At 51.5% G+C, this 12,391-nt stretch overlaps 1 protein-coding gene and 1 long non-coding RNA gene across 2 annotated transcripts in view; both read right to left on the bottom strand.

Annotated features, from left to right (window-relative positions):
- LOC126986114 (calsyntenin-1-like) overlaps nucleotides 1-12,391 on the bottom strand; it is a 67,542-nt gene that overhangs the window by 11,539 nt on the left and 43,612 nt on the right. The window contains exons 2-7 of the mRNA XM_050841840.1: nucleotides 11,200-11,360; nucleotides 7,492-7,619; nucleotides 4,214-4,400; nucleotides 2,574-2,742; nucleotides 1,889-2,080; nucleotides 465-688 (exon numbers count right to left, since the gene is read on the bottom strand). Of these exons, the coding sequence (XP_050697797.1) occupies nucleotides 465-688; nucleotides 1,889-2,080; nucleotides 2,574-2,742; nucleotides 4,214-4,400; nucleotides 7,492-7,619; nucleotides 11,200-11,360 (1,061 nt within the window). The remainder of the gene's footprint in view (nucleotides 1-464; nucleotides 689-1,888; nucleotides 2,081-2,573; nucleotides 2,743-4,213; nucleotides 4,401-7,491; nucleotides 7,620-11,199; nucleotides 11,361-12,391) is intronic.
- Nucleotides 3,470-4,185, bottom strand: LOC126986116 (uncharacterized). The gene is made up of 3 exons (XR_007739292.1): nucleotides 3,698-4,185; nucleotides 3,605-3,666; nucleotides 3,470-3,542 (listed from the first exon to the last, which is right to left on the bottom strand). It is a non-coding gene; the product is annotated as an uncharacterized LOC126986116 (long non-coding RNA).

The raw sequence follows: 12,391 nt of genomic DNA, 5'->3' as shown, positions 1-12,391 counted from the left end.
CAACGGCCTTGGGTCTGCCCGCCATGTCGACACAGCACTTTCCACACGGAGCAAGACGCGACACATCCGATCACGCCCACGACTTCTCACACAGTTTCCTTTTCTTCCTTCCTTCCTTCCCTTTCCCTTCCTTCTCTTCCCTTCCCCCTTCTCTTCCACTGACAATCACACTAAATTTACATAATCTTCCACGTCCCTTTCACATCTATTCCTTCTGCTTGAGCTAGGTGGACACACACACACACACACACACACACACACACACACACACACACACACTCTCCCACAGCTTCCCATAAGTATCCACCCTTCCCATACCATTCTCACACCTCTTCCACATCCCTCCCATACCCTTACAACCTCTTCCACACTAATTCCACATCAATTCCACAGCTTCCCACAAGTCTCCACCCTTCCCACATCCCTCCCAGCCTCTTCCACACTCTTCCACATCCCCTCCACACCTTGTCCATATTGGGGTGAGCCTTGTGCTTGAGCCAGGTGGAGATGGTGAAGGTGTTGGTGAGGTTATGTGGAAGGACGGACTCAGGCACCACCGCCCCGGAACTGTCGCCCTCAAACTGGTAGATCAGGTCACCCTCATGCCCCTCGTCGGAGTGCAAGCCGGCGGTCCACTCGCGGCCGGCACCAGGGGCGGGCAGGAGCTCCACGCTGGCTGAACTGGCGCCTGGTGGATGAATGAGGTGGATGAGTGAAGGGGAGTGGATTGTGAGGGAGGTTTCAAGGAGGAGGAGGAGGGAGATAGAGGAGGTGGATGAAGAAAAGAGGGTATAAGAAGAGGAGGTGGAAGAAGGAAGAGGAGGTGGAAGAAGGAGGAGGAGAAGGAGGAGGAGGAGGAGGAGGAGGAGGAGGAGGAGGAAAGGTGTAGGGAGGAGGAGTTGGAGGAAGAGAAGGTAAGTGGAGGAGGAAAATTAAGATGGAACAAAAAGAAGAAAGAGGAGGAGGAAGAGGAGGAGGAGGAGGAGGAAAAAGGAAAAGAAAATGGAAGAATGCAAAGAGGAAGGAAGAGAAGAAGAGGAGGAGGAGGAGGAGAGGAAGGAAGAGAAAGATAAAGAGAATGACAAAAAGTGAAAAATTAGAAAAAAAAACATCCCTCCTTCTCCTACACATCCTCCCTCCCCTTTACACATCCCCCCTCCCCTACATATCCCCTTTCACATCCTCCCTCCCCTACCCATCCCCCTTTCACATCCTCCCTCCCCTACACATCCCTTTTTCACATCCTCCCTCCCCTACACATCCCTCTTCACATCCCTCCCCTACACATCCCGTTTTCACATCCTCCCTCCCCTACACATCCCTTTTTCACATCCTCCCTCCCCTACACATCCCTTTTTCACATCCTCCCTCCCCTACACATCCCTTTTTCACATCCTCCCTCCCCTACACATCCCTTTTTCACATCCTCCCTCCCCTACACATCCCCCTTTCACATCCTTCCTCCCCTACACATCCTTCCTCCCCTACACATCCCCCTTTCACATCCTCCCTCCCCTACACATCCCCCTTTCACATCCTTCCTCCCCTACATATCTCCTCATCACATCCTCCCTCCTCCACACATCCCCCCTACATATCCCCTCTTCACATCCTCCCTCCCATACATATCCCTCCTCCTCCACACATCCACCCTCCCTCCCACACATCCCCTTTCACATCCTCCCTCCCCTACACATCCCCCCTTCACATCCTCCCTCCCCTACACATCCTTCCTCCACACATCCCCCCTTCACATCCTCCCTCCCCTTCACATCCTCCCTCCCCTACACATTCCCCTTCAGATCCTCCCTCCTCCACATCCTCCCTCTCCTACACATCCCCCCTTACACACCCTCCCCCTTTCCTACACATCCCCCCTTCTACTCACCGCACATCTTCCTCTGGGCAGCCACGGAGTAGGTGTCACGGTCGCAGCCCTTCCCGATGTGCGTGGTGGTGAGGGTGACTCTGGCCTGCACCCTCTCCACACGGCACGGCACATTGCACAGCTCCAGGGAGGCGGCGGGGAACAGCTCCTGGCGGCCTGACCCTGGCGAGTACTCCACCTGGTCCGGGATGCCTGGGGATAGGGGGATGGGATATGACAGTGTGGGACAGGATATGATGGGATGGGATGGGATAAGGTATGATGGGATGGGATATGACAGTGTGGGACGAGATATGACAGGGTGGGACGAGATATGACGAGGTGGGATATGACAGGGTGGGATGGGATATAACAGTGTGGGATGGGATATAAGGGGGTGGGATGGGATATAATGGGGTGGGACAGGATATGACAGTGTGGGATGGGATATGACAGGATGGGACAGGATTTGATGGGATGGGATGACGGGATGGGACACAATTTGACGGGGTGGGACAAGGTATGATGGGACGAGATATGATGGGGCGGGATGGGGCAAAAAAAATAGGTGCGTTAGTTAGTTTGTGTGACTTTGTATGATTTTTTTTTGTCTGTCTCACACCCTCCTCCTTCCCCACATCCCCCCCCCCCAAGTGTTCCCCCATCACCCTATCCCTTCCCCTGTCACCCCTATCACCCTACTCACCCTTCCAGCCGATGCGACACACCCTGTTGACTTTGATTGTGACCATAACAGGCTGCGACCTCTTCATGCCACAGTCGTAGGCCACAGCGGAGAGGATGTGGTTGTGGGAGCGCTCGTAGTCCAGCGGCTCAGTGTTGCGGATCACCCCCTCGCTGTCTATGGTGAAGGGCTGTGGAGGAAGGGGGTGGTTAGGGATGGGAGCATGTTCTGTAATTCTTGGGACTTTTGAATATTTTTTTTGTCTCTCTCCTTCGCCTGTGTTGCGGATCACCCCCTTGCCATCTATTGGGAAGGGCTGTGGATGAAGGGGGTGTTAGAAGGGGGAAGTGGAAGGGGGGTGGGGGGGTAGGGATAGGGTGGATATTCTGTAATTCTTCCTTAGACATTTGAATATTTTTTTTCGTCTCTCTCTCCGTCTCCTCTGCTGCGGATCACCCCCTCGCTGTGTATGGTGAAGGGCTGCCGAAGAAGGGGGTGTTAGAAGGGGGAGGTGGAAGGGGAAAGGGGTGGTAGGAATGGGAGGTGGAAGGGGAAGGGGGTGGTAGGGATGGGAGCATGTTCTTTAACTTTTCTTTGGACTTTTGAATATTTTTTTTGTTTTTGACCTATAAGAAACCGTCTGTCACCTGCGACCTGACCCCCTCCCAGGCTGCCCACACCCTGCCACACCTTCCCACGGCCTTCCCACACCCCTGAACCTTCCTCTACAGCCTACCCACACCCCTGAACCTTCCTCCACAGCCTGCCCACACCCCTGAACCTTCCTCCACAGCCTGCCCACACCCCTGAACCTTCCTCCACAGCCTGCCCACACCCCTGAACCTTCCTCTACAGCCTGCCCACACCCTTGAACCTTCCTCTACAGCCTGCCCACACCCCGGAACCTTCCTCCACAGCCTGCCCACACCCTTGAACCTTCCTCTACAGCCTGCCCACACCCCTGAACCTTCCTCTACAGCCTGCCCACACCTTTGAACCTTCCTCTACAGCCTGCCCACACCCTTGAACCTTCCTCTACAGCCTGCCCACACCCTTGAACCTTCCTCTACAGCCTGCCCACACCCCTGAACCTTCCTCTACAGCCTGCCCACACCTCTGAACCTTCCTCCACAGCCTGCCCACACCCCTGAACCTTCCTCTACAGCCTGCCCACACCCCAAAACCTTCCTCCACATCCTTACAACCTACCCAACTTCCACTGCACCCCCACACAGCCTACCACAGCCTTCCAACTTACCCAAATCTTCCACTGCAGCCCCACACAGCCTACCACACCCTGACCCTACCTCCACACCTTACCCACAATCCTTCATAGCCTACTTTCACCCCTAAACCTTCTCCTGCAGCCTACCCACACCTCTCACAGCCTGCCCACACCCCTGAACCTTCCCTACAGCCTATCCTAACCTTCCAGACATCCCCAGCCTGCCCCAAAAATCCTCGTTCGCCCCTTTCAGCCCTGGTTCCTGGTGAGCAGTTCATACCTAACCTTCCAGACATCTCCAGCCTGCCCCAAAATTCCTCGTACGCCCCTTTCAGCCCCGGTCCTTGGTGAGCAGTTCATACCTAACCTTCAAGACACCCCCAGCCTGCCCCAAAATTCCTCGTACGCCCCTTTCAGCCCCCTTCGCACATCGTACCTGGTCCCTGGTGAGGAGTTCATAGCGGCAGATGTCCCCGTACTTGGGAGAACAGTCCTGGTCATCCGCCTGCAGCGCCACCACCTCCTCGTACAGCCGCCCCTCGTCCACGTCCCGTACATACGACGGCTCCACGAACACCGGCGCGTACTCATTGACGTCGGTCACCTTCACGTGGACTGTCACACTGCGGAAGGAAGGGGAAGGGAGGGAAGGTGTTAGACTAGAGTGATCTTATGAGTGGGTATAATGGGGTGAGTTAAAGGTGAGGAGGGTGTTAGTCTAGGGTGATCTTAGGGTGTGTGGGTATAGAAGGGTAAGTCTAGGGTGAGTTGAGGGGTTAGGAGGGTGTTAGTCTAGGGTGATCTTAGGGTGTGTGGGTATAGAAGGGTAAGTCTAGGGTGAGTTGAGGGGTTAGGAGGGTGTTAGTCTAGGGTGATCTTAGGTGTGTGGGTATAGAAGGTAAGTCTAGGGTGAGTTGATGGGTTAGGAGGGTGTTCTTCTTGGGTGAGTTGCTGGGGAGGAGGGTGTTAGTCTAGGGTGATCTTAGGGTGTGTGGGTATAGAAGGGTAAGTCTAGGGTGAGTTGAGGGGAGGAGGTGTTAGTTTAGGGGTGAATTGAGGGGAGGAGGTGTTAGTCTAGGGTGATCTTAGGGTGTTTGGGTATAGAAGGGTAAGTCTAGGGTGAGTTTATGGGGAGGAGGGTGTTAGTCTAGGGTGAGTTGAGGGGGAGGAGGGTGTTAGTCTAGGGTGATCTTAGGGTGTGTGGGTATAGAAGGGTAAGTCTAGGGTGAGTTGAGGGGTTAGGAGGGTGTTAGTCTAGGGTGAGTTGAGGGGGAGGAGGGTGTTAGTCTAGGGTGATCTTAGGGTGTGTGGGTATAGAAGGGTAAGTCTAGGGTGAGTTGAGGGGGAGGAGGGTGTTAGTCTAGGGTGAATTGAGGGGGAGGAGGGTGTTAGTCTAGGGTGATCTTGGGGTGTGTGGGTATAGAAGGGTAAGTCTAGGGTGAGTTAATGGGGAGGAGGGTGTTAGTCTAGGGTGAGTTGAGGGGGAGGAGGGTGTTAGTCTAGGGTGATCTTGGGGTGTGTGGGTATAGAAGGGTAAGTCTAGGGTGAGTTGAGGGGGAGGAGGGTGTTAGTCTAGGGTGATCTTGGGGTGTGTGGGTATAGAAGGGTAAGTCTAGGGTGAGTTGAGGGGGAGGAGGGTGTTAGTCTAGGGTGATCTTAGGGTGTGTGGGTATAGAAGGGTAAGTCTAGGGTGAGTTGAGGGGGAGGAGAGTGTTAGTCTAGGGCAGTGTTTCTTAAAGTGTGGTCCGCGGACCCCCAGGGGTCCGTGGAATGTTCCAAGGGGTCCGCAGGATAATTTTTAATATCGATTTCAGTCAAATTTTCGGCCAAAACGTCATAAATTCCTATTTTTGTAGCACCAAATCCTGATGGCTTTTTACAGTGGCTAAGTCACATTGGGATTTGAAGATAAGCCAGTAATAAATAATTCAGTTGTAATTTCAGTATATTATGACCTGCAAACACTTTCAAACTCAAGAGGAAAATTATAATAATAAAGGGTCCGCTACATGAGTAATTTTAATAAAAGGGGTCCGCTGCACAAAAAAGTTTAAGAAACACTGGTCTAGGGTGATCTTAGGGTGAGTGGGTATAGAAGGGTAAGTCTAGGGTGAGTTGAGGGGGAGGAGGGTGTTAGTCTAGGGTGATCTTAGGGTGTGTGGGTATAGAAGGGTAAGTCTAGGGTGAGTTGAGGGGGAGGAGGGTGTTAGTCTAGGGTGATCTTAGGGTGTGTGGGTATAGAAGTGTAAGTCTAGGGTGAGTTGAGGGGGAGGAGGGTGTTAGTCTAGGGTGATCTTAGGGTGTGTGGGTATAGAAGGGTAAGTCTAGGGTGAGTTGAGGGGGAGGAGGGTGTTAGTCTAGGGTGATCTTAGGGTGTGTGGGTATAGAAGGGTAAGTCTAGGGTGAGTTGAGGCGGAGGAGGTATTAGTCTAGGGTGATCTTAGGGTGTGTGGGTATAGAAGGGTAAGTCTAGGGTGAGTTGAGGGGGAGGAGGGTGTTAGTCTAGGGTGATCTTAGGGTGAGTGGGTATAGAAGGGTAAGTCTAGGGTGAGTTGAGGGGGAGGAGGGTGTTAGTCTAGGGTGATCTTAGGGTGTGTGGGTATAGAAGGGTGAGTCTAGGATGAGTTGAGGGGGAGGAGGGTGTTAGTCTAGGGTGATCTTAAGGTGTGTGGGTATAGAAGGGTAAGTCTAGGGTGAGTTGAGGGGGAGGAGGGTGTTAGTCTAGGGTGATCTTAGGGTGAGTGGGTATAGAAGGGTAAGTCTAGGGTGAGTTGAGGGGGAGGAGGGTGTTAGTCTAGGGTGATCTTAGGGTGTGTGGGTATAGAAGGGTGAGTCTAGGATGAGTTGAGGGGGAGGAGGGTGTTAGTCTAGGGTGATCTTAGGGTGTGTGGGTATAGAAGGGTAAGTCTAGGGTGAGTTGAGGGGGAGGAGGGTGTTAGTCAAGGGTGATCTTAGGGTGTGTGGGTATAGAAGGGTGAGTCTAGGGTGAGTTGAGGGGGAGGAGGGTGTTAGTCTAGGGTGATCTTAGGGTGTGTGGGTATAGAAGGGTAAGTCTAGGGTGAGTTGAGGGGGAGGAGGGTGTTAGTCTAGGGTGATCTTAGGGTGTGTGGGTATAGAAGGGTGAGTCTAGGATGAGTTGAGGGGGAGGAGGGTGTTAGTCTAGGGTGATCTTAGGGTGTGTGGGTATAATGGGGTGAGTTTAAGGTGAGGAGGGTGTTAGTCTAGGGTGATCTTGGGTGAGTGGGTATAGAAGGGTGTTGGGGTAGGCTTAGGGTGAGCTAGAGAGACACAACAGAGAAACAAATAGAGAGAAAAATAAAGATAAATAGTTAGAGACAATAGATTAGAGCTAGCTTACTTCAACTACTAGTTAAGAGAGACAGAAAGATATATATATATATATATATATATAGAGAGAGAGAGAGAGAGAGAGAGAGAGAGAGAGAGAGAGAGAGAGAGAGAGAGAGAGAGAGAGAGAGAGAGAGAGAGAGAGAGAGAGAGAGAGAGAGAGAGAGAGAGAGAGAGAGAGAGAGAGAGAGAGAGAGAGAGAGAGAGAGAGAGAGAGAGAGAGAGAGAGAGAGAGAGAGAGAGAGAGAGAGAGAGAGAGAGAGAGGAACAGAGAGAGATAGGAACAAAGAGAAATAGACACAGAAACAGAGCTAGAGATAGAGAAATAGAGTTAGAGACAGAGTTTAGAGATTAGAACTAGCTTACTTGTGCGACTCCACGCCCGAGCAGGAAATGGCCGTGATGTCAAATTTATAATTCTTCCGCTTCTCGCAGTTGAGTGGACGCTTGGCCTGCAACTCCGCCTCGCCCGACACTCCGTCCCTCAGGTGGATCTGTGGTGGAGGTGGAGGTGGTGAGTGGAGGTGAAGTGGTTGTGGTGATGATGTGGAGTGGAGAGAGAGGATAGTGGAGGTGGACCTTTGGAGGTGAATGAGGGGGAGGTGGTGGAGTAAGGTTGCATGTGGAGAGGAGGAGGAGGAGGAGGTGGAAGAGGTGGGAGATGGAGAGAAAGAGGAGGAGGTGGATCTTTGGAGGTGAAGAAGGAGGAGGTGGAAGGTGGAGTAAGGTTGCATGTGGAGATGAGAGGAGGAGGTGGAGGAGGAGGTGGAAGAGGTGGGAAATGGAGCGAAAGAGGAGGAGGTGGAAGAGAGAGTATGAGGGAGAAGAAGAGTGGAAGAGGAGGAGGAGGAGGAAGAGGAGGCAGTGGAGTTAAGCTGTATAGGTGGAAGAGGTGGTGGAGATGAGGAGGAGGAGGAGTGAGGATAAAATGGATCTGAAAAGGTGGAGATGAGTGGAGGAGATGAGTGGAGGAGGAGAAGAAGGAGGAGGAGGAGGAGGAGGAGGAAGAGTAAAGAAGAGGAGGAAAAGAGGAGATGGAGGAGGAGGAAGAGTAAAGAAGAGGAGGAAAAGAGGAGATGGAGGAGGAGGTAAAGTTACTGTATGTGAAAGAGGAGGAGGAGGAGGAGGAAGAGGAGGAGAAGGAGGAGGAGGAGGAGGAGGAGGAAAAAAAGGAGATGAAGGAGGAGGAGGAGGAGGAGGAGGAGGAGGAGGAGAGTATAAAATTCAGACTCAGATTTTCTCTTCTTCCTCCTCCTCCTCCTCTTCCTCCTCCCACTCTCCCTATAACCTATGCAAAAAAGAGGAGGAGGAGGAGGAGGAGGAGGAGGGATGGAAGGATCTGACTGACTGACTGACCCTTGTAACCTTCACTGACCTCTCTCTCTCTCTCTCTCGACCTCTATACCACCAATCACCTCCTTTTCTTCCCTCCTCCTCCTCCTCCTCCTCCTCCTCCTCCTCCTCCTCCTCCTCCTCCTCTTAATCCTTTCCTTCCTTGAACACTTCCTTAAAAGCTCAACTCCTCCTCCTCCTCCTCCTCTTTTTTTGCTCCTTACCACTTCCACTAACCCTCCTCCTCCTCCTCCTCCTCCTTCACTGCTTTCAACCTTTCCTAGCCCACTCTCCTCCTCCTCCTCCTCCTTCTCCTCCTCCAAAATGTCCGCCATTCTTCCTGATTTTTCCTCCTCCTTCCTCTTTTTTTTCCTCTTCCTGGTCTTTATACCGTTCGAGTTTGTCCTCCTGCATATTAACTCTCTCTCTCTGTATCCCACTGCTGCCACCAGTGTAACAATCTCTCTCTCTCTCTCTCTCTCTCTCTAGCCTTTACTAACTGACCATGCCCTATACCCATGCCCCTAATATGCTCATGCCCACCTCTCTATCCCCATATATGTTTCGCTATTTATCCATTTCTTTATCCCATTTCTAATTTACTTATGCTCCACTCCACTCATGCCAAAATATGCCCCTTCCACACCCCCTCCACCCTTCCCATGCCCATCTTCCATACCCCTCCCTTCCATGTCCCTCTCCACCCATGCCCACTATGCCCCTTCCACCCTTCCCATGCCCATCTTCCATACCCCTCCTTTCCATGTCCCACTCCGCCCATGCCCACTATGCCCCTTCCACCTTCCCATGCCCCTCTCCCATACCCCTCCCTTCCATATCCCACTCCACCCATGCCCACTATGCCCCTTCCACCCTTCCCATGCCCTTCTCCCATTCCCCTCCCTTTAATGTCCCACTCCACTTCCATTCCGGATTTAACTCAGAGGGGCGCCTGTCACTAGTGGCGTCCCTCAGGGCTCGGTCCTTGGCCCAGTGCTCTTCATTATTTACATCAACGACTTGGATGTTGGACTCAATAACCGCGTTAGTAAATTTGCAGACGACACAAAGATTGGTAACTCGGTTCTCACTGACGAAGACAGGCAAAGCCCAAGAGGATTTGCACAAATTTCAGCTTGGTCGGATAGATGGGAGATGCCCTTAACGAGACAAGTGCCAGGTCCTTCAAGTTGAGGAGAAAGATAAAGAAGTTCGAATACGAAATGCGCGGTGTTAAACTCAAAGCGTCAATGCGTCAAAGACTTGGGGTCAAATCGCGTCAACCTCAAATTCTCACAGCAATGCATCGATGCAGCAAATAAAGCGAACAGAATGTTGGGCTTCATTAAAAGAAACTTTTATTCAAGAATAAAGATGTAATACTCTCTGCCTACAACAGTTTAGTCAGACCTCACTTGGAATATGCGGTACAGTTTTGTCTCCCCACCATGCAAAGGATATTGCTAAATTAGAAGGTGTTCAGCGTCGGGCAACGAAATGATCCCTTCCTTCCGCAACAAATCCTACGAAGAAAGGCTTTCACCCTTAACATGTTCTCTTTGAAACGTCGCCTGAGGAAAACTGATCGAATGTTTTAAAATACTTAATGGTTTCACGAATGTAGACAGATCAACATTGTTTCTGATCGATGACACTCTGCGCACAAACAATGGCGTAAACCTCAGATGTAGACAAGTAAATTCAGACTGCACCAAATTTTCTTCACCAACGTTGTGAAAGGAGAATGGAATAAGCTTCCACCATCAGTGGTCCAGTGTAACACGATTGACTCCTTCAAAAATAAGCTCGACCGTCACTTCCTTCAACTTAATATCAACTAGAGTAGAAATGCAACGTTTTGGAGTCTTCTGATTAATGTAAAATCACTTTAGGACAGACCACCAAGTCTGGACCATGGGGTCTGTGTGGTCTGATTTTCTATGTAAATCTATGTAAATCCACCCATGCACACTATGCCCCTTCCACATACCCTTCCACCCTTCCCATGCCCCTCCCTTCCATGTCCCTCTCCACCCATGCCCACTATGCCCCTTCCACCCCCCCTCCCACCCTTCCCATGCCCCTCTTCCATACCCCTCCCTTCCATGTCCCTCTCCACCCATGCCCACTATGCCCCTTCCACCCCCCCTCCCACCCTTCCCATGCCCCTCTTCCATACCCTTCCTTTCCATGTCCACTATGCCCCTTCCACCCCCCCTCCCACCCTACCAATGCCACTCTTCCATATCTCACTTCACCCATGCCCACTATGCCCCTTCCACCCCCCCTCCCACCCTTCCCATGCCCCTCTTCCATACCCCTCCCTTCCATATCCCATTCCACCCATGCCCACTCTCTCACACACATACCCAACCTCACAACCCCTAACCAAACTCTAGATAACCTGACCCCCCCATTCTTCAACCACGCCCCTCTCCCATACCCCTCCCTTCCATATCCCACTCCACCCATGCCCACTCTCTCACACACGTACCCAACCTCACAACCCCTAACCAAACTCTAGATAACCTGACCCCCCCATTCTTCAACCACGCCCCTCTCACACCCCTCTCCCATACCCCTCCCTTCCATATCCCATTCCACCCATGCCCACTCTCTCACACACATACCCAACCTCACAACCCCTCACCAAACTCTAGATAACCTGACCCTCCCATTCGTCACCCGCGCCAACCTCACACCCCCACGCCCCCTTCAACGCCCCCCCCCCAATTCACCCACCATGAAGGGCGCCTCGCCGTGATGCTTGTTGGCAATCCTGAAGGTGCAGACGTCGGGGTAGGCGCGGATGGCTGGCTGCACCTCCACTAGTGTGCTGTCCTCAGAGACCAAGCCGTGGTATCCCTCAGAGGGGCGCACCAGGTCGAACTGCGGGATGACGCCTGTAGGAGGAGACGAAGGAGGTGGTGTTAGTGCTGGTGGTGGTGGTGGTGGTGATGTTTTATTTTTTTTATTTTTTCCAACACAGGAGTAATTTTTTTTTACAAAGGAGACAATTTTTTTTACAACAGACATTTTTTTTTTACAACAAAGGAAACATTATTTTTTACAACAAAGGAAACATTTTTTTTACAACAAAGGAAACAATATTTTTTTACAACAAAGGAAACAATATTTTTTTACAACAAAGGAAATATTTTTTTTACAAAGGAAACATTTTTTTTACAACAAAGGAAACAATTTTTTTACAACAAAGGAGACAGCTCAAGGGCACAAAAAAAAGAAAGAAAACAATAATAATAAAAAAAAGCCCTTTACTCGCTGGTGGTGGAATGGTGATGAAAACGAAGAGAGAGGAGGAGGAGGAGGAGGAGGAGGAGGAGGAGGAGATGATGAAGAAGGGTGGTGGTGTTGGTGGTGGTGGTGGTGGTGGTGATGAAAAGGTGGAGGTGAGTTTCAGTGGTGGTGATAAGAGGTGGTGATGACTGTATTGGGGGTGGTGTTGTGGTGGTGTTGTGGTGTTGTGGTGATGAGAATGAAAAAAAATGTAGTAGAGGAGGAAGAAAAATGGTGACAAGGAGGAGGAGGAGGAGGAGGAGGAGGAGGAGGAGGAGGAGGAGGAGGAGGAGGAGGAGGTAAAGAAAGAGAAAAAAGAAAAAAAACAATAAAGGAGAGAGAGAGAGAGAGAGAGAGAGAGAGAGAGAGAGAGAGAGAGAGAGAGAGAGAGAGAGAGAGAGAGAGAGAGATTAAAAGGATGAAAGAGTTGTGAGGGGAAGAGGAGGAGGAGGAGGAGGAGGAGGAGGAGGAAGGGAGGAAAGGAAGGAAGGGAGGAAGGAAACGATGGACTGCGGAGAAAGAAGAGGAGGAGGAGGAGGAGGAGGACAAAGGTGAATGAGAACGAACAGAGGAGGGAAGAAAGGAAGGAAGGAAGGAAGGAAGGAGGGAATGAAAGAAAAGGAAGGAAGAAAGGAAG

The sequence above is a fragment of the Eriocheir sinensis genome, chromosome 61, assembly GCF_024679095.1.
Source record: "Eriocheir sinensis breed Jianghai 21 chromosome 61, ASM2467909v1, whole genome shotgun sequence".
Lineage (NCBI taxonomy): Eukaryota > Metazoa > Arthropoda > Malacostraca > Decapoda > Varunidae > Eriocheir > Eriocheir sinensis.
Note: the sequence above shows the minus strand (reverse complement) of the source record. Positions and strands in the feature narration are given on the sequence as shown.